This window comes from Mus caroli, unplaced genomic scaffold (genome assembly GCF_978045245.1).
Source record: "Mus caroli unplaced genomic scaffold, Mus_caroli_1 scaffold_16, whole genome shotgun sequence".
Lineage (NCBI taxonomy): Eukaryota > Metazoa > Chordata > Mammalia > Rodentia > Muridae > Mus > Mus caroli.
In genome coordinates this window covers 29,448,305-29,473,598 of record NW_028227271.1, presented here as the reverse complement: position 1 = coordinate 29,473,598, position 25,294 = coordinate 29,448,305, and the positions used below count along the sequence as shown (strand labels likewise).

The following is a 25,294-nucleotide window of genomic DNA, read 5'->3' as shown; positions in this document are numbered from 1 at the left end:
CGGGCGGGGGAGCAGCTTGCCTCTCTCCTCCTCCTTCTCCGCGTCCTCGGCCTCCTCCTCCTTCTGCCCGCGCCGCCCCGCCCCCGGCTCCGCTCCGCTCCCCCCCCCCCCCCTCCTCAGGAAGGGAAAAAAGGCGAGAAGAGCCGGGCAGGCGAGAGGACCGGAGCGGCGGCGCGGCCGGAGAGGGAGCGGCGGGCGCAGGCGGTGGTGGCGGCGGCGGCGGCGGGCGCGGCGTTGGCGGCGGCCCCGGCAGAGCGAGCTGAGCGGGCGAGCCGGCGGCACAGGCGTCCGCGCCGCGTCCTGGCCAGGCTCCGGGCCCGCGCGCCCAGCACAGCCCGCAGCCAGGGCATCCGGACCCTTCTGGCGTCCGGGGGGCTCCGCCAGGCAGGGGGTGGGGAGGAGCTTGAGAGCGCCCGCGGGTGCGCTCTTGGGAACGTCTCGGCGGGGCCCAAAGCGAGTCGGGGGCGGCAGCGACAGTAGCCCCAGCTCGGATCGGGCGCGCGGCTCGGCCGCTGGCGACGCGGTGCGCTCCGGGGGCTTTGCGAGTCGCTGGATCAAGTCCTTGCTCGCCCGTGGGGCCTCTGCTGCTGGGGAAGGTAAGAACGGCTCCGAAGGGGGTGGGGGCGCGGCGAAAGGGGGCGTCTCGCTCTGGGAGGGGGTCGGAGGAGGGGTGGCCTCCCGGACTTCCTAACTTCGCCGTTTGGGGCTTCGCAGCTCTCAGGATTAGGCTTGGAGCTCGGGAGTTTGAAAGCCCCCCCCCCACCTCCAAGCCCCATTCCCCCAGCCCCCTTCCTCTTCTAGCGGCGGCAATGGAATCTGGCAGGTCCCTGCGATCCCGCATTGGGCGGGCTGAGGAGGGGGCGCCCTGGACGTGGGAGAGGCTTCCTGGTGCTCCTCACCTCCCCCTCATCCTTACCAGGCAGAGCTGGGCCAACCTGGCAGGCTCAGTCAGAGAAGGACCCCCTGCTCTATTACCCCCACAGACCCAGGGCGCGCTGGGGAAGGCGTTCCCGTGGTGTTCCGACACAGAGATGCTAGCAGGGGTCTGAGGGAGCCCCACCTGGCTCCCTATGCCGGCCCAAGGAGGCTCGCGAGAGACAATCCGGTGTGTCCCCCATTCCCTGATCTTACCCAGAGCCCGTTACATATATTATAGGGCCCGGCTGCATCTCACCCCCACCCCCAACACAGAGCTGGAGGCGGGCAGAAAAGCCCCCAGACTTCCCGTCACAGCTCTCACCTACAGACCCGACAATGGCAGAGGAGACCCCCGGAGGCTTATCTCCAAATTCGGAAAAAGGGCTGTCCTCGCGCCCCCACCATCACAACTGACACGCGCATACGCCCTAGCTCATTCCTTCCCGGTGTTCTTTCCTGTTCGGTTGGACAGGCGGCGCAGATAGGCTGCCCTGAACTTTGGGTCGGCCCGCTGCCCTCTCCGACCGAGGCAGCGGGGCTGGGCACCGAACACTCCTGGTTGCGTTTCTCCAGTGGGCAGAGGCCACCAGCCTCCGCTGCCGCTGAGCTCTTTCGGAGCTGCGTGCCGTTTCCTCTAGGAATGAGCATGGCCCCCGCCCCCTCCTGAAATTCTGAGGGCTCGGGGATCCGGCCTGGAGCCCTTTGCTCTGGTCCTCTGTGCAGCCTAAGCAGAACAGAAATTATCCCTGCCCCCGGGGAGGTGGGCAGCTGAATGGAGAATCGCAGCGAAGCTAGGTGGCTTGAGGGTTGGTCGGAGGCTGCGGCTCTGTGCTTGAGTCCCTCCGCCTGGCCGCGGTGGCTCCTGCTTGGTCACTCCCAGACAACCAGAGGGCTGCACCAGCCTGGCACCCTCTCGGGCCTGTTGGGCACCCTTGCCCTTTCCACTTTTATTTTGGGCTCCCAAGTTTCTCTCGGAGCGCGCGGACTGGGCTAAGACTAGTCCAGCCCTAGTCCACTCCTTCCGCTCCCCTTCCCTCCCTGAAGTCCCCAGTACGTTCCTCTCCCCTGGGTCTGGGGCGCAGATTCCTTAGCGGCAACTCGGAGGGAGTTGAAAGGCATGAAGACGCGTGGGTGGGCACGGGGCGCGCACTCCCGCCCCAGAGGAGCCGCTCGGCATACGTGTTGAGGAGGGGGTTGGGAGGTCTGCGCGTCTGCACCCTGGGGGCCCAAGGAGACCCTCTGTGCTCTGGAGCCATAAACACACGCCCCTGGTGGGAGCTACTGCAGGGACAGAAACAGCAGGCAGAGGCGTGGGGAGAGAGGCTGGGGTCCTTTTTCTTTATCTGATAGGCGGTATCCCGTATTTGGGATCGGAGAAAGCGAATGTAACATCTCCCAGAACCTTCAAGCCTTCCATTTCTCTGAGACCCTTGCAGCAGCCGCAGCAGCAAGGGGTTCGAGGAGGTAGCTGCTCCTTTCTCAACCGCGGGTGGCCTCAAAACTCTGCTCTCGGACGCCGCCGGGGTGCCGTAGGGTCTGGCTTTGAGTACCCAAGCAAGGTCAAGCAAGCGAAGGAGGGGGCAGGGGCTCCTGGGCGCGTCCCCGCGCGCGCAGACTTGGGGCCTTGGAAGGGGGTGTGGGTTGCCCGCCGAGTCAGTCCCGCAAGCCTGCCTGCGGGCTCCGGGTCCCGAGAGGTGGACATGGCGCGAGTTCGGAGATCCCGGAGCGCCTGGCGCCCGGCACAGGGGCCCTACGCCCTCCCTCTCCCCTTGATATCAGCTGTTCCGCACTGCCTTCAGACTTGTTGCGCCTCAATCGGGGGACTGGAAACCGGCGGGGTAGCTCCATAGCCCTTGAGGCCGGAGCAAAGCCCCCAAGGCCAAGGGATGTGCCAGGGCCCGCGGACACGCGATGCGCCCGGAGAGCGACCAGGGACTTTGCTGCCTCGGGTCGGGAGAGAAGGACGCTTGTCCCTGCCTCGATCCTGCGCGGGGGCGGAGAGGAGGCGATTTTGTCGCCTTCGGCTTCATACCGCACTCCTATGGACCTTGAGCCATGGAGGGGCTGCCGCCAACTTGCTGAGCCCTCCGAGACCCCTTCCTTTGCTCATAGGCTCTTGGGCCTCGGTAGCTGAGACCGCGAAATGGGAACGCGCTTTATGCTCTTGGAACGTTTGCAGCCCCGACCCCTCGCGCTCATCTGGAGAACCGACGTTCGGGGTCCGCAATGTGCTGGGTCTGCGGCGTCCAGGCCGGCTGGATTCCGAGGCGGCTCTGCGCCTGCGGACATAGCGGTTAGGCCAGGGAGCAGCGGGCCCCAGGCAGGGCCCGGCGAGCGGCAGGGGCCTGGGCAGCTTCCCATGGCGCCCTCGTCTCTGGCTGCCCGCCTGGCCCAGTTCTGCCTCCCAGAGCGGGTCTGGGGACGCGGAGTCGGTCCCCAGGGGATGCCGCGGGCTCCAGGCCCAAGCGACCGGCGCCGGGCTGCGGTGGTGGAGGGCGGGAGGGCTCGGCGCGCTGCTGCGGACGACCAAGAGAGGGCGCCCGAGCTGCGCTGCGCTGCGCCGCGCCGCGCCGCGCCGGCCCTGCCCGCCCCTTCCGTCTCCTCCGCTGCAGACCCGCGCTCCAGGCCCCATCTTGGGCAACCCCTAGCCGCCCTCTCTTGTCCCTTGGCTCCTGCTACCAGAGCCAGTGACGCATCTGGTGTCTCAGACCGAGCCTGCATCACCCTCTCCCAAACTCGCCTTGCCTAGGTGTGCAACGCACAAGCGTGACTGTGTGTTTGTGGGCACGTGTACATACGTGCCAATGAATGCACGTGCTTATGGAACAATCTGCAGGCCCTAAACATATGTGTACAAGTGTGCAGCCTTCCACATGTTTGGGTTGTACTTCCACTGCATGGAAAAGACTCTAGCACCTTCCTCCCTGAGTAAGGGGAAGACTCTGTCAACCTGAGGGGTTCTATAACCTGACCGGTTCTGTAACCCTTCCCCCACCCACCCCGTGCCTGAAAGTTCATGGCCCTTGTGATGCCTGGGGTGCAGCTGCACCACGTCATAGACCTGTGAATTCAGGGTAAACTCGGAGCCTGTAGGACCCTGCGCACTGCCCACATACACAGAGAGGAAGTGTTGTACAACAAACACTGGAGGTGCCCATCTTACAAACATGCTGAAAGTATATATAGGGTTGGGCAAAGTCCCTCCCACACACGCACACCCCCCCAAATTCTTGGGTTAATGAGAATATAAAACAGGGGCCTGACATATCCCAGGGGCTGAGATAGCCCAAAGGTGTAGATCCTCCTAGGAGAGTTCCAGGAGGGCCAAGACTTAAGGGCCTTGAAACAAGGTAAGGCAGTTGAGGAACAACAGTCCAAAAGCCCTGGGAGAATGAATGCAGGTATGAGGACTAGTCAGAAACTGGACAGGATGGTGAGGCACAGACAGAACCCTAGAACCCTAAGGGCTTTGGGCTGTACTCTGGAAGCTAGAAAGCACCTGAGGGCCATAGACAGGACTGGTCACTTGGGCCGATAGACCTACCAAAGAGGTGGTGGATGTCACTTTGGGTAGTATATCTCAGGGACACCAATCAGGAGACAGAATGTATGCTCTGTTGTATGGGCCAGCCATACTGTGTGGCACAGAAGGTATAGGTAAACATATGACCCGAGGTAGCCCATGTGCCAGCATGCAACGGACAGACATATCACATAAAGGGCTCACATACCACTGCCCAAACCCTGTACCTACTGTGTGCTCACTGGGACTCATGTCAGTGGAAGCACACGGCAAGTGGAACATAGGTCACATGTGCCCATGTGTGTCCACATATGTACACGGTGGGGTGTGGGGATGTGCTCCAGGTTTCAGGGGCTGTCCTGGTCGTTGGGAAGACCCATGTCACTTGCTCCAAGATTATCCAGTCTGGGGAAGGTCATGCCTCTGGCCTCCTGCACCCTCGGACAGTCAGGCGATGGCGATTTCCACTCTACAGTCCATATACATACTCACCCCCTTGTACCCTTCCCTCCCTCCTTACCAACATCACCAGCTGGCATCTTATTGGTCTCTGAGGTTCTTCTCACCCCACCCATCAGCCCTACCATCTCATGCCCATACACAAGTGCCCCTCATTGTCCCATACCATCACCACTCAATCCCCTCCTTCAGAACTGTTTGAGGCCCCCAACTTGTCTACCGCCTATTTTACCACTCCCAGAAGGTCTGTGGGTCCACAATAGGTCAGGAGTGCTGTATGCACCCCTCCCCCGATTCTTGCTGCTATAGGGCTTGTAGCTGCTGTCTCTTCCTTGAAGCCATCCTCTGTCAGGGCTCCTTGTATGGCCCAACCCTGCCTCTCAGTTCCCTAGAATCCACCTGGCTGAAACAGCATGTCACTTGTCCCTCAAAAGATCAGCAGTTGAAAGCTGTTCTTCCAAAAAGTGACTGCCTATGCATTAGTGTGTGTGCATGTGTGTGTGTGTGTGTACCCCACAGGTAGGGTATGAGTCACACAGTTCTGAGTGTGAGGGTGCTCCTACAGTATATATGAGGATGGATGGATGGATGGATGGATGGATGGATGGATATTTGTGCTGACAGTATATGCTTGCTCTCTGAGTTACGAGTATGTGAGCCTGCTTGTGGGAGAGTATTGTGTGTGCAGTGTACATGTAGTATTGTGCATGTGCTACCACACACACACAGTAGGCACGCAGCATTGTATGTAAGTCCAAGTGTGCAAACACAGTATACTAAACGATCCATGAGAGACTGACCCCTGGGCAGGTGCAAGGAACCCAGGTGTGCACAAAAGTCTGTGGTGTGCTGGGCCAAAGTTGTGTGCTCTGGGGCTCAGTGCACCATGGTCACGGGATAATGCTGCCAGAGCTACCGGCATGGTAACCTGGACTGCATGGGGGTTGGGTCTCAGGCTAGGTGGCAGGAACATATAGGAGATAGGCAGGACACAGGCTCAGGGGACCATCTCCCCAGCACTGACACCATATTCATTTCCACTCAGATTTTTGAAACACCTAATGAGTTCCCAGAGGTCGGTGCACCTCGCCTGGTCTTCCACTCCTATTTTGGGCACTCTGTATGCCCATTCCCTAGCAACCTCACTTTGACCATTCCCCACCCCCACCCCCATCCACCTGGCATGGCAGAACAGTCGCTTGTCTAAAGTCACAGTGCCAACAAGCATGCCCAGGTTTCTATGCAGTGACTTCTGGCCTACTACGTGTTCAGGGGCATGGAGAAGTCTGGGCATGGATGTCAGTGGGTAGGCCTGGAACTTTGTACCCTTCCCTCAGTATCCCCACATCTGAGCTTATCAAGGTCAGCCACAAGAGTCCAGGCCCTCACATGACCTGGGGAATTCCAAGGCCATACCTTGGAGTCCTTCTTCTACCTTTCTGTCACTCCACATGCCCTTCAATGTCCCAGCCGACAGTCAGCTCTGCAAAAGTGCTCAGCACAGGTGTACACATGCCCACCTGCAGAACATGCCCTGTCTTCTCCTGCCTCGCCCTCCCAAGCAAGATGCTCCTAGATGCCCTTGGTAGCAGCTGGGGTGGGGCCTGCTCTCCTCTGTTACTTCCCCAACTGAGCACTGGCTTATGGTGAGTCCTGTTGCAGCTGGAAAGGAGTGGCCACTAAGAGACTTGCCAAAGGTCTTGGCTCAGGAACACCCTCCCCCTTTTCTTCTACCTAGCTCCTGAGCTCTGCCAGGAGGAGCCCTGCTTGTCTGCCATGGCCTCAGACCTGCCCTGGATTTCTTGGGTCTGAGCAGCAGGAAGAAGGCATGGTATGAGCACAGGCCAAGAGAGTGGGGCATATGGCATGCCTTTAGTGCCAGGAGGGTTGGGGTGATGGATATTACCCAGAAAGGAGGGCAGTGATGCAGGGGTCAAGGTACAATAGGCAGTGGGGTGGGATAATAAGGGACAACAGCCTTTTTCTTCTCAAGGGACCTGGAGCCGATGCTCTGCTCGGCTTCCCTGTGGTGGAGGCAATTGCTGTGCTGCCTTCTCTGGGACGTCTAAGCCAAGGCAGATTATGCACTGGCCTAAAGAGGAGCAGGGCACAGACAGAGCGCCTCTGGATACTGCCAGGGCAGTCCCATGTTCTCTCTGACCCTTCCTGCTGGCAGTTCAGCATGCTTTCCAACCAACATCCCCTTAGTGGTTCCTACCTCTATTCCAGGCTCTTCTATCCCATGTCTCTTGTGGGATTGAGGCATGGACCACCTCACCTCCCTGTTAAGTGTGGAGCCTCAAGGGGCCTTGCTGGCCCACACTACACCAAGCAGGTAGGCCTGAGGCCATGGCTGGGAAGCAACCCATGCAGTTACTCCCTCTTCTTTGCTTTTGTACCTCCTGGAAGGCCTTTCACAGATGGGCCTCTGACCCTTTGTCTGAGGGCTTCACACAGGTTGCCTTGAGCCTATATCAGAGACCCCACTAGGGATCCATAGGCAGGTTGCAGGGTCACCTCTGCAATTGGTGACTGAGGCTTGGGAGACCCATTGGAGCAGGGGTAGAGAAAGCATTGTGAGCAAGAGGGACACCCCCGGCCTTTCCCCGTCTCCTAGGCAGTCCTTGGTGCCCAGGGCGCCTGCCCCTCCCCCATTGCAGCCTCATCTAGCACACAGGCAGGCACTGTTCGGATGCAGCAGGATTACAGAGTGGCTTTTGTGACTGGTGTCTAGGATGCCATTGGGAGCCTGGGGCAGGGAGGGAACACCAGGCCCAGGCCCCTGTTTGATCTGTTGATATGGGCTACCGCAGGGTCTTGAGAAGAGATGGACACACTGAGGCTGGAGAGGAATCTCTGATAGCATTCCCCTCCATACTTCTGGAACGTGATGTGGAAGCCAAGTTACTGTCACTGAGCCCGATTGCTCTGTGTGTGTGTGTGTGTGTGTGTGTGTGTGTGTGTGTGTTGTTTGCACTGGACTGGTTGCTTCTTAGGCTGGGGTGGATCAAGGTGGGAACCTCTGGTCTTTGGACCAGAGCAGTTAGCTGCCACCACCACCATCACCCCACTCCCCAAAGACTTGAATCTAGGGTCATGAGGTGCTATGCTTATTCTTGCCTGCAGGTGGCGCTCAGGGAGCCAAGTCACCCCTTCCCAGTTCTCCTTTCCTGATTCCTGCTACTCACTCCACTTGCTGAAGCTTCTATGAATTCCTTCAGTGGGACCTCCCCATTGACACCCTGCCACCTCTCCTACCCCCTGAGGCTTCTCTGGGGGCCATAGAAGATGTCTTGTCCTGTAGCCAGCCTTCTCTGCAGAACAGTGACGGCTAGACAGTAGGAAGAGCTTCCTGGAAGTAGAACAATTGGGCCTTGGGAAAGATTGGGAGGAAAGGGGGGGCCAGTGGAAGATCTGGTACAAATTGGACCCTTCTTCTGGGAACCAGAGTGGGTAGCAGGCATATATACTGCCCAGTGTTACTCAGACCTGGAGAAGTGGCCTTTGGTTTGGGAGGTCAAGGTAGTCTCCACTTTTCTCAGAGAGAGAGAGCCGGTGACAGCCTCATATTGGGTTTGGAACATTTAACCTGAGAGTCCCTCAACACTTGGGAGTAGGAGACACGAACCATCTCTAGCCTGTCTTGAAGCTTATAGGCTCTAAAACTATGTGGGAAGCCCACGACAGGCCAGGCTGCAGTTCCTTTCAGGGTTCCTGACAGATGCTTGGAACATCTCTGGGAAAATGAGGCTGTTGCGCTCCTGCAAAGGCCACCAGGCATTCACCTGGGAAGTATAAAGCACGGCCTTGGGAGGTGTGGAACATAGTGAGCCTGGTGCAGCCCTGGGGACCCCAGGTACCCTCTCAAGGAACAGCCTGTGTACTAGCTGTGGCAGAGGGAAGGGACACAGGCTACACAGGGCAGAGGATCTGTGTGCATGCTAGAGGGGCTGCAGGGCCACTTCCTGTGGGTGAGCATAGGATTCAGCTGCCCTTGTAGCCCAACTCCTGGCCACCAAGGTGTTCTGAAACTTGCTGCCCAGGTGATTCCAATGTTCCCAGCTTGACTGGCTCAGCCCCCTCTGGACCGCCCAGTGTGCATGCCTCTGAGGCTGGGTTCCTTAGCACATTGCATAAACACACCTTGCCCATGTTTACATAAACATAGTCATGTGTGTAGACAGGGCTTGCACAGACACATGTAAATACAGTCACACAAAGGACACATGACTGCTCCACCTCCCCGTCTCAGTGAGGGACACCAGCTGCCTTCACTTCCCCAGCCAGCATCCACTGCCTGTGACCCTCTGTCCCTGCTGAGAAAGGTCTCCCTCACCCCAATCCTACCTCTCTCTCTCTCTCTCTCTCTGCCACTGTGTCCTCTAAAGCCACAGAAAGATCAGATGAGGCCTGAGCTACAGCATAGTCTCAGAGCCCCACTTGGGCTCTGCCTTCCAAGATGCCAGCCTTAGGGTGAGCTTGACCTCGCCCCTGCCAGCAGGGAGCCCATCTCTGTTGAGTCCCATGCAGAGGACTTGCTTGGGCTGAGAAAGATAAGAAAGGACTTGTGGGAGGAGCCAGGCAAGTGGGTGCAGAGGCCCCTGGGGACAGACTGGAGTGTAGGCAGAGGCCCAGCGTGCTGACATCCAGACTTTTTCCTAGTCCTACCTAGCAACAGAGTACAGCCAGGCCCTGCTATGGCTCTCTCTTGTGTTGGCTGTGATGCCCTTGGGCCGGCAGTGACTTTTCCAAGGCTGAGAATGAGGCAAGCTCAAGTCTGAGAGGCTTTAGAGTCATGGTTCTCAACCTGTGGGTCACGGCCCCTCGGGAGGGGCTTGCATATAGATTTCCTGCATGTCCGATATTTACATTACAGTCACTATGAAGTCAAAATGAAATGATTTTATGACTGGGGGTCACCACAATATGAGGATCCATACTAAAGGGATTGTAGCATTAGGAAGGCTGAGAACCACTGCTTTAGAGGGAAGAGGCAGGAACCTCCCTCCCTTGGTGGCCCTATGTCCCCCATGGGAGTTTTAGGGACCCTGTTTGAGGACTCCATAGGTGGTGTTTGTTGAAGGCTTTGGAGTTTTCCGAGGGTAAGGGCTCCTGAGAGGACATGGGACATTGCTCCCACCTGCCTCTTTTTCCATCTCTCTCGCTGTGACCTCCTACATCCTTAATAACCAGGATGTTTCCCCTATCTTAACCGTCCTTTGCTTCCTGCCTCCTATGTATCCTCTTTTGGTCCCTAGCCTGTAAATGAGTCCTTGGATGTCTGGTGGCTCATTTAAGGGACAGCTCTGTGGCTGTACTGCCTCTGGCCTCCATGGCCACCTCCTGTCCCTGGAACAGACACTGGGAACCTTTGTCCTTGGCCAGTACTCAAGGAGTAGTTGGCCATCTTACAGGAGTTGACCGATGACAAGAATCTGGCCGGCAGGGACACTGGGAGGGCCCGTGCTCAGCTAGTGCCCTGGGGTCCTGGGATGGTGGCAAAGTAAGGACAAGGGTAGGATCTTCTTGGGACCTTATTGGCTGTCTGTGAAGTGGATCCCTTAGGCTCTCTGTAGCAATGACAGAATGTCGGCATAGAGCAACATGTACCATGTACTGTCCTTCCAAAAACTCAAGCTGAGTTTACCTATGTTTCTCACCATGCTGACCCTTAGAGCCCAGCGTCACTGGGCTCTATGGACACCACTGATACCCCACACTGCCTGGCTAGGTTGGGATCTCAGAATATATCCCAGGCCATGCCCACTTTCCAAATGGGATACTAGAGGCCCAGGGGCCAGTGATTGTATCTGACCTCAGCTCTGGAGATGGGGGTTCCAAAGTCAATGCCCTCCTGTGAGGAGAGAGCCCAGGAACCAGTGTTCCTTTCAAGCTATGTATACCCTTTGGTAAAAGGCATAAAAAAAGATTTGGAGATCACAGCCATCCCAAGATGCCCTGGGCTTTCTAGGTACCATGAATGAGACAGAGTGAGGTTGGCTGGCCCTGGGGGTGGAATCGTGATGGCATGGGCAGTTGTACCAGGCTTGGCTAAATGTTTCCTGTAGACCTTACCAGCATTGCCCTGGGCCTGGGGCTGACCCCTGCTTTTCATAGTGGGGATGCACACCCCTGGCTGGGGCTCTGCTGAGGGACTGGTATCAGGAACAACTGAGTAAAGGACTCAGCAGACTGCAGGACTCAAGCCATGGCTTCTCTGGTTCTGTAATAGGGAGGGTGGTCAGGGTGGCTCTGTGAGGTCACATCAGAGGTCACCCCTAACGGTGTTTACAGTGGCAGAAGTAGAGAGAGGAGACACAGAGAGGGCTTCCCAGGGTGCGTGGGGTTACCATGGTTATGAGGCACAAACAGAGGCTCTGTGAGGATTGTCCAGCTTCAAGCATCCTGGCTTCCATCACCTGAGAAACCTCCACTCTGGTTGGGGCTGAGCCTGGAGGCTGCTGCCTGCTCAGGGGGCAGTCCAGGAAAGACACCAGCATGGAACAGAGCAGTGACTGATCTTTGAACTGCTAGTCAGTTGGGCCCAGGCTGCAGGACACGGAGAGTCCCTGGGTGGGGCAAGCTGTTACATACACAGAGTCAGCAGGGGCAACAAGAATCTGCACCCAGAGGCTGAGAGGGCAAGGAAGGAGCCTGGCAAGGACCTCCCTTCCTCCCCTACTGGTTCAGCTGTGGAGGGGCAGTGGGGAAACTGATGTCTCTAACAAGGCAGGGCTGGGCGGTGGTAGTGCACGCCTTTAATCCCAGCACTTGGGAGGCAGAGGCAGGCAGATTTCTGAGTTTGAGGCCAGTCTGGTCTACAGAGTGAGTCCTGGGCTGGGTGGCATGCCTCATTCTGAGTCCAGACTAGCTCTCAAGTTTTTTTTTCCTTCAGGGGTGCACGAGGAATCACCTCGTGGTGCCAGTGTTGTGGATGGAAGGTTTTCCCCAGAGACACTAGGTCATGGCCAGTCCAGGATTTAGGTTATGTTTTCTTACCCACCTTTATGACCTTGAGGAAGCCATGTGTTCTCTGTGTGGCAGCTTCCTCATTATGAGATGTGGGGTAACCATGTAGCCACACAGAGCTAGAAGTAAGGTGAGAGCACACGAGGCAGATAGGAGAGTGAGGAAGGGAAGTCCCAGCTGTAGTGCATGGAGCAGGGACGGCCATGCATGAGAAACAGGTAGTGGGTGCTGTCATAGCAACACCACGCACGCCCTTCACCTCCAGGGCTGCATCCTGCCTCCTTTGATGACAGTCAGTACCGGGTCCAGGTTTATGGAAAGGTATGAGGTCTCTTGGGAGCCCTGGGAAATACCATGGTGACCTCTCTCTTCCCTCCTGCCTGCTTCCATGCCTGTATGATTGACAGATTTTCAAGAAGGAAAAAGGCCACTGAGCTGGAAGGGAAGGTCAAGAGAGGGTCTGAGGGAGCCAGGCTCCTACTCCTAAAGGCCCAGAGAGAGTGAGCAAATTCAGGGCCCATAATTAACCAGACATGGCAGGCATAAAGGTCTTTACTCAGGAAGGGAGAGGAGGAGGTCCCTTGGGTTGGACCACTGGCAGAGACAGAGAAGCGGGTGGACAGAGACAGTGCTGTACTGTGCAAAGCCTCATGCCTCACTAGACCTACTAAGTGACTGCCTCTTTAAGCCACTGAGACCATTTTTTTTTCTTTCAGTTACCATTGGAAACCACAGGCAAACACCAGGAGCCTGGACTTTAGGAGTTATCGCTGCTCCCACTGTCTCCTGAAACCCTGCCCTGCCCCCACCTTGCCTTCACCCAGCCCCTGCCTCTGGCTCACTGCCCTGGACGGCCCTGCCTGCTGCCGGACCCTGGCATGTCAAGGCCTGGCCTGCACTTGCCTGCCCAGCCCGCGGAACCCCAGCGGCCCCGCGAGCTAGGATGAGGGGCCAGGCTGCTGCCCCGGGCCCCATCTGGATCCTTGCTCCACTCCTACTGTTACTATTGCTACTGGGGCGCTGGGCGCGCGCTGCCTCTGGGGCAGACATAGGGCCTGGGACAGAGCAGTGCACCACGTTGGTGCAGGGAAAGTTCTTCGGCTACTTCTCGGCGGCTGCTGTATTTCCGGCCAACGCTTCACGCTGCTCTTGGACCCTTCGCAACCCGGACCCTCGTCGTTACACGCTCTACATGAAGGTGGCCAAGGCACCTGCACCCTGCCGCGGCCCCGGCCGAGTTCGTACCTACCAGTTCGACTCTTTCTTGGAATCCACACGCACCTACCTGGGTGTGGAGAGCTTTGACGAAGTTCTGCGGCTCTGCGATCCCTCTGCACCCCTCGCCTTTCTACAGGCCAGCAAACAGTTTCTACAGATGCAACGCCAACAGCCACCCCAAGACGGTGACCTCGGACCCCAGGGCGAGTTCCCCAGCTCTAGTGACGACTTCTCCGTGGAGTACCTGGTGGTGGGCAATCGCAACCCCAGCCATGCTGCCTGTCAGATGCTGTGTCGCTGGCTGGATGCCTGTCTAGCCGGCAGCCGCAGCTCACACCCCTGTGGCATCATGCAGACTCCCTGCGCCTGCCTGGGTGGAGATGTTGGAGACCCTGCTTCCAGCCCCTTGGTCCCCCGTGGGGACGTCTGCTTGAGGGACGGCGTAGCTGGTGGCCCTGAGAACTGCCTCACCAGCCTGACCCAGGACCGGGGTGGGCACGGCTCAGCAGGTGAGTGGAATCCAGAGAACCTTGTACAGTTCTGCAGCAGATGAAATGAGAGCGTGAGGGAGAGTGCAGTCCCCGAGGCTGGGGTCTGTTGGGGCATCTCTTTTTGTCATCCGGGTTGAGAGACCATGTGTAGAATTCAAATTGCCAATGGCTCTTCGTTCCCAGGATAGAAAGCCCAGCCCACATAGGGTGTGGCATGTGAGGGAGGGAGGGAAGAAAGGATCAGTAGCCAGTTTCCCCAAGCCACTTCCTCGGTTTAAATCTTCCACATGGGAGGACACTAATCTTCAACAACGACATTTTCCAGCATCCCTAGGGTACAGTACCTGGTATCTGGGGACTAAAGTGGAGGTCAGCACCTCCCCATGGGAGCACGCATAGACAGAGTACTCACAGGGCTGTTGCCAGGAGGTAAGGTTTTGGAGCTCAGTGTAGCATGTCTACAGCAGCTGCCACTGAGGTGTGATAGTGAGAGCAGGGACACAATGCCATCCTTGGCCAGTGACCACAGGAAGAAGACACGCTACCCAACAGTATGTAGCCCTCCCAGGCAGAGCCAGGGTATCAAGGACACCCAGAAGCCCTGTGATGAGAAAACCATTGCCTTTACTCATGGGCTGGAGACCTGAGGACAATGGCCTCAGGATGGCAGGGTCCAGGCCTGATGGGGATGCAAGGGGTTGATGACTGGTCATGGTGCTATCAGTGTGTCTTTATGAGTGTCGTATCTGTAACAAGAGGTAGGCCCTGCCTGCTGCGTGACCTGGAGGAGAGCAGAGGTAGGGCCCTCCAAGATTTGAGCTGGAGAAACGAGTTGAGTCAACATCAAGGGGACGTTGGGGAATAAGAAGACAAGTCTATTCATTGATGGTGTGTAGGGCCAAGGCAAGGCCTGACTGAGGACCTGATGCCAGGAGATCTAGAGTGGGATGCTGATGCCCATAGGGCATCCCTCAGCCTTAAGCGTGTCAGAGGCCACGAGGCCATTCAGGCTGCAAAGGAATTTTCCAACCCCAGGCACATTTCTGGTCAAGGCCCTATGACAGGTCCCAGGTCTGGATCTCTGTGAGACCGAAGCTGAGCCGACCTCTTCAGGGTCCTCAGACGAAATTCTGAACATTCTGTCATTGTGATGGGAAGAAAGGGTGGAGGACCAGCCTTCCTGGCATTTAGGCTGGAGGTCATTGTGACCTTGACAAAGGCAGGTTTCATTGTGTGACAGGAATGGGAGTGAGCCCAAAGGGAACCCTGGAAGAATAGAGAGATGGGGTGGGAAGATGCAGGAGGATGGGGCCAGCTGTCACAAGCAGACCTGGCCATGTACCGTACCATACTCTGCCACTCCCCATCATCTAACTGCCTTGAGCCGTGGTTCCTACATCTGCAAAATGATTCTTGGGGTTGCACAGCCACCTTGATTTTATTTGTTTCTGACTGGGGCCACAGTCACACCCCCTGGGCAGCAGCTTGACCTCAGTGGAATATTGGGGCAGCTACTGTGCCAGGGAGCTGCTGGATGTTGCTCCAAACCCCTTGGCCCAGCTGCCAGCAGCCAAGGCCTTCAGGGCTGGCATGATAGATGCTGGAGGCACCAAATGGAGGTGCTTGTGTGCTATGGGGCCGGGGGCAGTGTGTAGCTGCATTTATTTCCCGAGGAATGAGTATGTGAGCGCCTTTGCTGCGGGAGCCATGAAGTGACCAGGTTTCTCTGTGGAGTGTTTACATGACCTTGAGAACAGAAGGACTTTGGGAGGGCTTGGTGCAAAGGAGTAATATACTGGGGCTCCTCACGGGAACCTGGATGGGGAGGAGGCTGTTATTGGCCTGGTCATTTGTAGTGGGAAGGAGGAGGGAGGAGGGAGGAGGGAGGAGGAGGAGGAGGAGAGGTTTTGGTGCAACTGATGGACTGTGGATGAAAGGGTGTGGGTGTGGAGGCAGGAAGAGCAAGCCTGGCCCCATCAGGAATGAGGACATCCATGTGGGACAGAGGAAGCAGGACTGCAGATGCAGCTTCTTAAGGACGATTCTAAGGGCAGAGTAGAACTAGAGGCTGAGACGTGTGTGACCCAGGTCGTAGGGTATGTGAGCATAACCCTGGCCCCTGGTGAATGCGTACAGGCCCAGGCTAGAACATCGGCCTTGGAACCCCACTTCGGAGTCTTGGGTCTGACCCTGGCTCACCTGTGTTTCTAGGCCAGCCCAGCCCCTCAGTTCTCCTCTCTGGGGGCCTGAGAATGCCTTCTTCTGTCTCTGTGAGAGTAAGAGTGGGGTGAAGCAGCCAATGGCGAAGGGTTGGTGTTCTTGTTTATTGCTAGGCCCACTCTGGGGACCTAGGAGCAGAGGCAGACAGAGGCTGGGGTGTGTACAGGTTGAGCTTGGGCAGTTTGAGCATCAGGTCAGTATATGGATTCTGACAGTGTTGGCAGGTAGTACTCAGAGGCAGGTGGGAGGAGGTGTGTGTGCATGAATGTACATGTATGAATTGTACATGTGTGTATGGTAGGGTGCACTTTGTGCACACGTATGTGCATGTATACATATGTGTATGGTGGCTACACCCATATATGAATACATATATAAAGTGTATTTTGCACATGTGTTCATGTAATCACATGTTCACATGTATAACACATGAAAACCCAGTGGGTATACTGATTTGATTATTGTGTTTGCAGTGTCTTGCAGTTATATGTGTATACTCTCATGTATGTATGCCAGCATTGTGTGAGCCCACATATGTCTTTGTTTATTGCTAGGCAGACTCCTAGTAATACGCCAAAAAAATTTATATGTGTACATGTGTGAACACGTGGGTGTTCATGCAGCACATTGTGACTGTATATGTGTCTGTGGGTGTATGTATATATGCCAGGTATGTATGTACCCGGCACTGAGCATGTAGGCTTGTGTGTGCATGGTGAGTATGTGTATGTGTAACGAGGGTGGGCTCCGTCTGTTTGACTTGCTTGGCTGCTGGTCTATTGGAAGATAGTTTGGAGAACACAAGGACTAGGCCCCAGCATATGAGGCAGAGGATGCGTTCTTATATGTAGGGTAGACTGACCACTCAGCTCACATCAGGTGCCTGCATCCTGCATGCAGACTCTCACTTCCTGGCCGTGGGAGGGGAAGGAGCCCAACAGTGACAGCAATGGCTGTCACTGAGTGCAGGCTTTGTTCTAGAAGTGTCACCTAGAGGTGAGTTCCTGCTTCCTATGGCCATGAGTCAGGCCCCAGCAGACGCTGTTCCTGCCCTGGTCATCTTTTCACAGTTGCTCTGCCTCCTGAAGATCCCTCCTTAACCCCTCCCTAGGCTCTCCTCTGTAGCATTGTGTGTCCTGCCCAGTAAAACACCTTTTCCCTTTCTGCCTTCCCTGACAAGTATCACTTTCAAACATGCCGTACAACTCCTCCAGTGGGCCTCTTACTCACCGCCTATGTTAATATGTGAGCAACACAGACACTAGGCACACCCCATTCACTGATGCTTCCCAAGTGTGGCGGACTGGGCTTAAAGAAGGCACTCAGCACATGCTTGTGAAATCGGGCCAGAGGTAGTAGGTCACATAGCTTGTAAGAGATAGACTAACTGCAGACTACCCGGTGACATTCTATGCATTGAGCTCTGCCTCGGTGGTGGCAGTGGCTAAGGACGCAAGTTAGGCAACTCTTCATGCTGAGTCAGGTTGTGCAGCTGACTCTCCGCTCTTGCCTGCTGAGCTCTGTGCCCAGGGCCTTTGCCCTCACTGTCTTCTGGGAGCATGCAAACTTGGGCACCCATTCCCTCCTAAGTCAGGCAATGTCCAGCTGAGATGGAGTCAGCAGGAATCCCACTGAGTGTGTGGCCCGATTTCAGCCCTGCCCTCCACACAAGGCCTGTCCAAGTGCCACATGGCTGTGTCACACGTTGGATTCTAGGCTAGGGCAACTGTCCCTGCTGCCTAGTCTTCTAAGGCTGCCAGGCCCTGGCACCAACCCTTGTCATGCACTGCCCCAACTCCCTGTCTCTCTGTTTCCTCCTCCATCTCTCTCATGTCTCTGCCGCTGGTGAGATGAATCATTTTTTCTCAAGGGCTGCTTTAAATATTCATGTTTTAATTAAAGAATATTATTGCAGAAATGACATGTAAGATAATGAAAAAGCAGGATTCTGGGGGGTGGGGCCTGGGAGTTCCTGGGAGTCTGTGAGTGTGTCTCTGTGTGTTCTTGCGTGTCTCTGTGTGTCATCGTGTGCTGCTGTGAGTGTGGCCCATGAGCCCTTGTGTATCTCTCTGAGTTTGTCCCTGTGAGTGTGTCCTGTGCTTCCCATTTGTTCCCATGACTGTGTACCTGTGTTTCCCTGTGAGTATCCTTGGATGTATATGTTCGTGTGAGTGTATTCCTGTGAGTGTTGCTGTGGGTGTGCATTCCAGCATATATTTGAGCCCTAGTGTGTATGCATTGCTAAATGTGTCCATGTGCACTTGCCTGAGGTGGAAGGCTGGGTTGAGTCTCCTGGTTGAGACAGGGTGTGTGCATATGCTATACCAGCCTAGGGGCCCTGGAATGCCCAGGGGCTCATGACTTCCTAAAGACTAGACTGTGCCTGCAGCCCTGGTCCTCCTTGGCCAGGGATTCCCCCAAACTCTGTGCATCTCAGTCCCTCAATATACCCAAGAGGAGGTGAGGCAGTGTGTAGAAGTAGAGGCTGGGCCTAGGGAGAGCCTCTAGGCGTGGTTTGGGCTTCATTGGAGTTTGTAGGGGTGACAAGGGTAATAGAGAGGTACGAAGGTCCACTATGAAGATTCTGTTGCCATCTTGGCTGTATGTGTGTTCATGTGCACATGCACACACACATTTTAGAAAAATATAGAAAGCAGGCTTAAGTGCACATCATAGACAACTCTCCCAGAAGGAGAGGACAGGACAGGATCCTGTGGAAATGCTGGGTGTGGTGAGTGCCATCACCCACAGGGAAATCCCCATGTGCCTTAGCTCAGACTGTGTCACCCGCCTCAGCTCTGTGCCAGAACTGCACCTGCTTGGACAGGGGCAAGAAGTCCTTGTGACCTGAACTCGGGTCATGCCTCCCACGATGATGGGAGGAAGGTCAGCAGCCTCTGCCACCCACTCTGCTAACTGAGGACAGAGGCCACTTGTCTAAGGTCCCCAGCATAGACTAAATGTTTTGAGCCTTTAAATAGGCCCCATCTCAGGACAGGGAACACCCAGCCACAGCAATTTCCTACAGATGTGGCTTGCTTGCTCGTCTTAGTGCCTTGTTTCCCACCCCTGAGAATTGGGGTTGGGACAGTACTTGTTTGTAGAGTCTGCCTAAGGGGGCTGTGTGGCTATGGGGGATCAGGGAGGCCAGGGCTGCACAGTCGACAGTAGACTTGGTAACTGCTCTCTCAATCTACCCTGGGATCTGAGTGCTGTTCCCTGCCAACCCTGACAGTTGCTGGCAGCTTGCAGCTGGCTGAATCAAGATCTGCCCAGTGAAGGGCTGCAGGGACAGGTTCCTCCGCAGCCTTTGCTTGTACCCGTAGTGTCTCCCTTGTTCCTGGTCCAGGAGCTCCAGACTCAGCTGTTGGGACCAGTGTCTAAGTACTTTGTGACAGTCCTGCTCCAGCTGGGTCCTGGGGGGGCGGGTAGGGGTGGGGGCAGGGGTCTTGCTAGCCCTCTGGGCCAGGACTGTCCCTGGATCTGCCATGAGTGTCTGGTGAGCCAAGTGGCAATGTGCAGGAAAGCTCTGCTGTTCGACCTGCTGGAGTAGGGATCCCTCTGCTGGACGAAGTTGGAAGTGCATGATTCCCCTCCTCCAAAGGGTATCCCGGGAACTGGGGAGAGACTGGCTGGGGGAGGAGGGATCTCCTTTCTTCTCCCCATTTCAGCCCACTTGGGGTGCAGGATCAGGGGAACCCACCACCCTCAAGCCAGGGCATTAGGGTGGGAAGAGTACCAGAGCCTCTTCAGTACACACCCTCCCTCTTGGGTGGCCGGCCTGCCTGGCCGATAATTGGCTCTATTCATGCCTGTAATGAGATGGAAATGAGGCCGCCAGACAGAGGAAGCATTGAGCTAGGAAGAATGACAGCTTCTTTCCGGGCCTGGAGGGGCAGCCCACCCCTGAGCCCTGCCTGCTCCTTCACTGCCCCCTTGTGCCCACCCAGCCCAGACGCACCTCTGTGTCCCCTTGTGCCCTTCACTTTGGCCCCGGGTTTCTTCCTTCCTAAAGCTCCCTCTGGCATGGATGCTTTCAGTCTGGGCCAACATTTATCATGTCAGCTGTGTGTGAGGACACACATTAAAAATGAAAATGATAATAAAAACAGCAGTTACCATTTTCTGAACATTCATTAGTGGAAGGAGTGTGGGCCACGTTGGGGAATCAGTCTGTGGCTGAGATCAGGGCCCAGTATGTAATGGAGGATCCAGGATCCTCTGCCTAGCATCCAAGGATCAGGGACAAGTGTACAGGGCCAGATGCTGGTCTGTGACCAGGGTGAAGAATCAGTAAATGTCTAGGATCAGGGTGTAGTATACAACCACAGCCAGGACTCAGTGTATGACCTGGATCAGGGTTCAGTGAGACCAGAGTCAGGGCTGGGCCAGAGGAGGGCATCTATCCTCAGTCACAGGGTCCCCTCTCCCCCAGCTTCTGATATGCCCCACCTCTTCTCTCCCCTCCCCCTCCCACATCCTCACCACCTGGGTCACCAAGGTAACCAGCCCCGAAATAGTGGGTGTTTTGGCAGCTGAGGCCTAACCTGGGTCTATCCTGAAAGGCTGTGTGCTGCAGTAGTTGCCATGGGAACTGAGTGGCATCCTCCGATTAGCCCAGCTTGGACACCCTCTCTCCCACCCACTGCCAGTTTTCACATCACTCAGGCTTCCTTGTGGGGGCTGGGCTGGAGCAGTGAGGGGGCACACGCAGGATACAGAACCCTAACCCCACCTGGGGCCTGCCTCAGAGACTCCTGGCTCCTTTGTCTGGAAGCACGCAGTGGGAATATGGCTGCGGCAGGTGAGACTCCTGAGGCCAGAATGCTGAACCATGGCTGGTCCTGGCAGGTGGCCTTCCTGGGGCTGGCGGGTGGGGCTGAGATCAGGAATCAGATTTGGTTCAAGACCCAGAGTCTGACCTGGTTGAGCTGTTCCTGCTTGTCCTGAACTAAAGCATGTGACCAGCGGCCTCATAGCGGCCACCTGGGCCTGTCCTGTGAACAGCTGCTGTCCTGTCTTTCCTATTATGCATGTGAGGCTGTGCTGGAGACTTTCTGCCTGCTGCTCTCAACTTTGTCTTGGTGGGGGTATCATGGTGTATCTTTTCTTGTACCCTAGTTGTGCCCTTGACCCCACCCGTGGGACCTTCTGGTGAAGGTGAAGATGGTGTTGATGATGTAGCTACTACTCAGATCTTGCAACCCTGACTCCCTAGCTTGGCACCTTGGCAGAGTTGGAGGTTTGGGGGCTCTGCAAGAGGCATAGGAACCTGGAAGGTGGCCCTCCGAGTCTTACCCACCTCAGAAGAATGAGCGCTCCTCACTAGAGGGCCAGTCACTCACTGGAATCCCAGCGCCCCCTGCTGGTCCATCTGAGCACAAGCAAGGGACGCTGGGCCAGCTCTAGCTGTGGTCTTTTCCAAACCCTCTCTTTTGGGCTCTCTTTGGGCAGATGATAAGGCCCGGGGAGATGTCCATGATCCATGGGGCCATCAGGCAGGTCCACGCACATTCTGGAACCCACCATCTCTAAGTTCTCAGCTCAGACAGGGCCTCTTTCTACCATCGTGCCAGCCAGGTTGGTAGCTCAGAGTGGCCTAGACCTGCTTTGCCCAGTAGGTGGGCAGATCTGTAGTCTAAGGGAGGTTTCAGGCTACCAGTAATGGGAGTGGCTGTTCCCTACCCTGGCTCTGGAGTGAAGATGTGGAGACCTTGGCAGTGACCTCAACTGAATAGGAATGCCAAGAAACAATCTCAGGGGTTTGAAGGCAACAATCTCAGGGTTTTGACCGCCCATGGAAAGAAAGGCTGGATCCAGGTGTTTCTGAATGGTGGCACACATCGGTCACCAGTCCTCACACTAAGAGGCAGCATAGGGTGAGCACGAAGTGACTATTTACTCAAAAAGTCAGCCTGGGACCACGGTGGATACTTATCCCAGACCTACCTAGGACCTCCTGGCTCAGGGCAGACAGCAACTCTCTAAAGGGAGTCGGGACCTGGGGGCAAAGTTTCCCATGACCTTGCCCTACCTTGCCGTCTACCCCTACCAGACCTCGTTTCTCCTTACCCTTTCAAAACCCGTAGCTACCCATTCGGGCCTCTGCCTACCCCAAAGACAGCAGAGCCCTGAGCTTCTCTTGTTCCCCCAGGTGGCTGGAAACTGTGGTCCTTGTGGGGCGAATGTACGCGGGACTGCGGGGGAGGCCTGCAAACTCGAACCCGCACTTGCTTGCCCACCCTTGGTGTGGAGGGCGGAGGCTGCGAGGGCGTTCTGGAAGAAGGTCGCCTGTGCAATCGCAAGGCCTGCGGTCGTAAGTGGGCAAGGCAAGGGTGGGGCTGAAGTGGTGGGTGGGGCCAAGTCGGGGAGGAGTCAGGGACAGAAAGGGGCAGGGTAGGACGTCAAGGGGAAGAAAGTAGGAGGGATTTTGATGAGAAAAACTTGGTTGGGGACAGGGGTGCCTTAAAGGCGGAGCCTTGAAGGCCCTGCCTAACCCAGACTAGGTAGGATCTAGGAGCTTGATGTGGGTTCCGATTCTTCAAGCAGTGGGCACAAGCAAGCTGCAGTCAAGCCAGTGAGCTCCAACAGGAGAGGCCTCCGGGATGTATTTCTCTAATAAGGCTTTCTAATGACCTCATGCATTTTTTAGCTGCTTCCATAAAGTTAAATCAAGTTCTAATGAGACTGTCATTCTTCTGGTTTTGTTTTGCTTTTTTGGATGCTCTTTCCTGAGGAGACAACTCTTCTCAGGAGGCTGGGGAGGACCCTGTGTATCTCACAGGGAGGGAAGCATGGGATATTGGGTAGGAGGAGGCAGCAGACACTCTGTGGAGTTGTCCTATAACCCCGGGAGGCTGAAAGGAGAAGAGGCAGAAGCCTTAGAGAGTGGGCCCATAGTGGCCAGAAGAGAGCTGGTGCCAGGGAACGTGCTCTGCATGGGGCTGTCCCTTGGGGTTAAACTGCTCTGGTGACAGTAGGTGGCCAGCTGTGGCCAAGGACAGAGGGAATCCCCCTGGGATGCTGACCTGAGCCCATCCCACAGCCACTGGGCGCAGCAGCTCTCGGAGCCAGTCCCTGAGGTCCACGGATGCCCGGCGACGTGAGGAGTTTGGGGATGAGCTGCAGCAGTTTGGGTTCCCATCTCCCCAGACTGGTGAGCTGGCAGGGTGGGTAGGACTGGCCTACACACACCCCAAGGCAGGGAGGGGAGAGTGTTGGCTTCCGGGACCAGGTCAGTAATGGCCGCCAGTTGCCAGTAGTAATTCTAGTAACTTACGGCTACAATGCATCTCATCTAGTTTGTGCCAGACTCCTGCTCCAGGCAGACTGGCTTAGGGGAGCTGATAGGAAAGTTAGAACCCTGTCCCAGCCAAACCCAGACCTTGTGGAGCCCAGCTAGTGGGAAAGTAGGTCATTTTGAGACCTACAGAACCCCAGCCAGTGCCCCCAAACAAGGTCCTGCCTCCCCAATGGTTCTCCAAACCTGGCACTGCCCTACGGGAAGGGGAACGGCAGGTCCATGATGCTGCAGGACTGGACCCACAGGTGACCCAGCAGCTGAGGAGTGGTCCCCCTGGAGCGTATGCTCCAGCACCTGCGGTGAGGGATGGCAGACCCGCACCCGCTTCTGCGTGTCATCCTCGTACAGTACTCAGTGCAGTGGACCTCTGAGGGAGCAGCGGCTCTGCAACAACTCAGCCGTGTGTCCAGGTGGGTGGGGCAGACAGAGCCTGGGATGGGTAGGTCAGGGTGGGTGGGACAGAGCTCCAGGTGGGTGGGGCAGAGCTCCAGGTGGGTGGGGCAGAGCTCAGGGTGGGTGTGGCAGAGCTCCAGGTGGGTGTGGCAGAGTCCAGGTGGGTGTGGCAGAGCCCAGGGTGGGTGTGGCAGAGCTAAGGTGGGTGGGCCAGAGCCCGGGATGGGTGGATCAGAGCTCAGAGGGTGGGGTAGAGCCCAGGTAGGTGGGGCAGAGCTCCAGATGGATGGGGCAGAGCCCAGGTGGGTGTGGCAGAGCCCAGCGTGGGTGTGGCAGAGCCCAGGTGGGTGGGGCAGAACCCAGGGTGGGGCTAAGGGTGGTGGGGTGGGGCTTCTGGGCAAGGGGACCAATTGTGGCTTCCTGTCTCTCCATAGTGCATGGAGCCTGGGATGAGTGGTCACCCTGGAGCCTCTGCTCCAGCACCTGTGGCCGTGGCTTCCGTGACCGCACTCGCACCTGCAGGCCCCCTCAGTTTGGAGGCAACCCCTGTGAGGGTCCTGAGAAGCAAACCAAGTTCTGCAACATTGCTCTGTGCCCTGGTAGGTGAGAGGGAGGGAGTGGCAGGGGGGTGGGGTGGGAGATGGACCCAGCAGGCCACTTGCCGCTTGCGGGACCCAGCTTGATCCACCTCAGGTTCATCTCAGGGTGCTCAGAGGTTAACCTCAGACCACACTAGTCTGAGTAGTCCCAGGTGGGTTGTTGCATGGTGCCCCTGGGGTGTTCTTATGTGTCCCAGGCCAGGCTTTGGGGTTCTGGGTATTCACACCAGTTTCGTGTTTCCTTCCTCCCCCGGGCCGGGCAGTGGATGGAAACTGGAACGAATGGTCCAGCTGGAGCACCTGCTCTGCCAGTTGCTCCCAAGGCCGCCAGCAGCGGACCCGAGAGTGCAATGGTCCTTCCTATGGAGGCGCTGAGTGCCAGGGCCACTGGGTGGAGACTCGAGACTGCTTCCTGCAGCAATGCCCAGGTCAGGATGCCCTCTCAGGGCTCTGGGGGACAAAGGGTGGGGCCCACTGGGGAGGTGTAGCCGTTGGGGGTTGGTGTAGGATGGAAATGGAGTTGGAGTTCAGGTGACGGTGTCAGGATGAAAGTACAGGGCGGTAAAGGTAGAGTTGGGTGGGGTTAAGGGTAGCGTGGACAGGTCGGGGTGCAGGGTAGGGTTTGGGGGTCGAAATACAGGATGAAAATGCAGGGTTGCAACAGGGTTGCAGTTTAGAGTGGTGGGGTGGGGTGAAGTGTTAAGCAGGTTCAGGATGGAGTCATGGAGTAAAGGTCACAGGGTTCAGCTGTACATGAGATCCGGCTTCTTTTCAGAGTCAAGCTGATTTCAGACCTCTCCCCCGCTGATCTCAATTCTCTGTCTCCTCATGGCTCTTTGCCCAACACTCCTGTGCCTTTTGTCTCTGTCCCATCCCTATGTCTCTGTTTCTCCATGTCTCCCTGACCCCACTTCCCTACTGATCCTGGGCCCTACCTCCCCTTCCTGCCATCTGTTCCCTGTGTTTGGCCACCCTTGCAGTGGATGGCAAATGGCAGGCCTGGGCCTCATGGGGCAGCTGCAGCGTCACGTGTGGAGGTGGAAGCCAGCGACGGGAGCGTGTCTGCTCTGGGCCTTTCTTTGGGGGAGCAGCCTGCCAGGGGCCCCAGGACGAGTACCGACAGTGTGGAGCTCAACGATGTCCTGGTGAGACCTTTCCCACTGCATTCTGGCACAGAAGGATCAGGAAGAACTGAGTATCA

General features: G+C 56.6%; 1 protein-coding gene across 3 annotated transcripts in view; it reads left to right on the top strand.

Annotated features, from left to right (window-relative positions):
• The first annotated feature begins 249 nt into the window (after positions 1-249).
• The window catches only part of Adgrb1 (adhesion G protein-coupled receptor B1), a 72,374-nt gene continuing 47,329 nt past the window's right edge, over positions 250-25,294 (top strand). For all 3 annotated transcript variants that reach the window (XM_085832029.1, XM_029470030.2, XM_085832031.1), the window contains exons 1-8: positions 250-596; positions 12,586-13,596; positions 21,953-22,114; positions 22,844-22,954; positions 23,347-23,511; positions 23,929-24,093; positions 24,357-24,521; positions 25,074-25,238. In XM_085832029.1, coding sequence (XP_085688155.1) covers positions 12,813-13,596; positions 21,953-22,114; positions 22,844-22,954; positions 23,347-23,511; positions 23,929-24,093; positions 24,357-24,521; positions 25,074-25,238 — 1,717 coding nt within the window. In that variant the 5' untranslated portion in view covers positions 250-596; positions 12,586-12,812. The remainder of the gene's footprint in view (positions 597-12,585; positions 13,597-21,952; positions 22,115-22,843; positions 22,955-23,346; positions 23,512-23,928; positions 24,094-24,356; positions 24,522-25,073; positions 25,239-25,294) is intronic.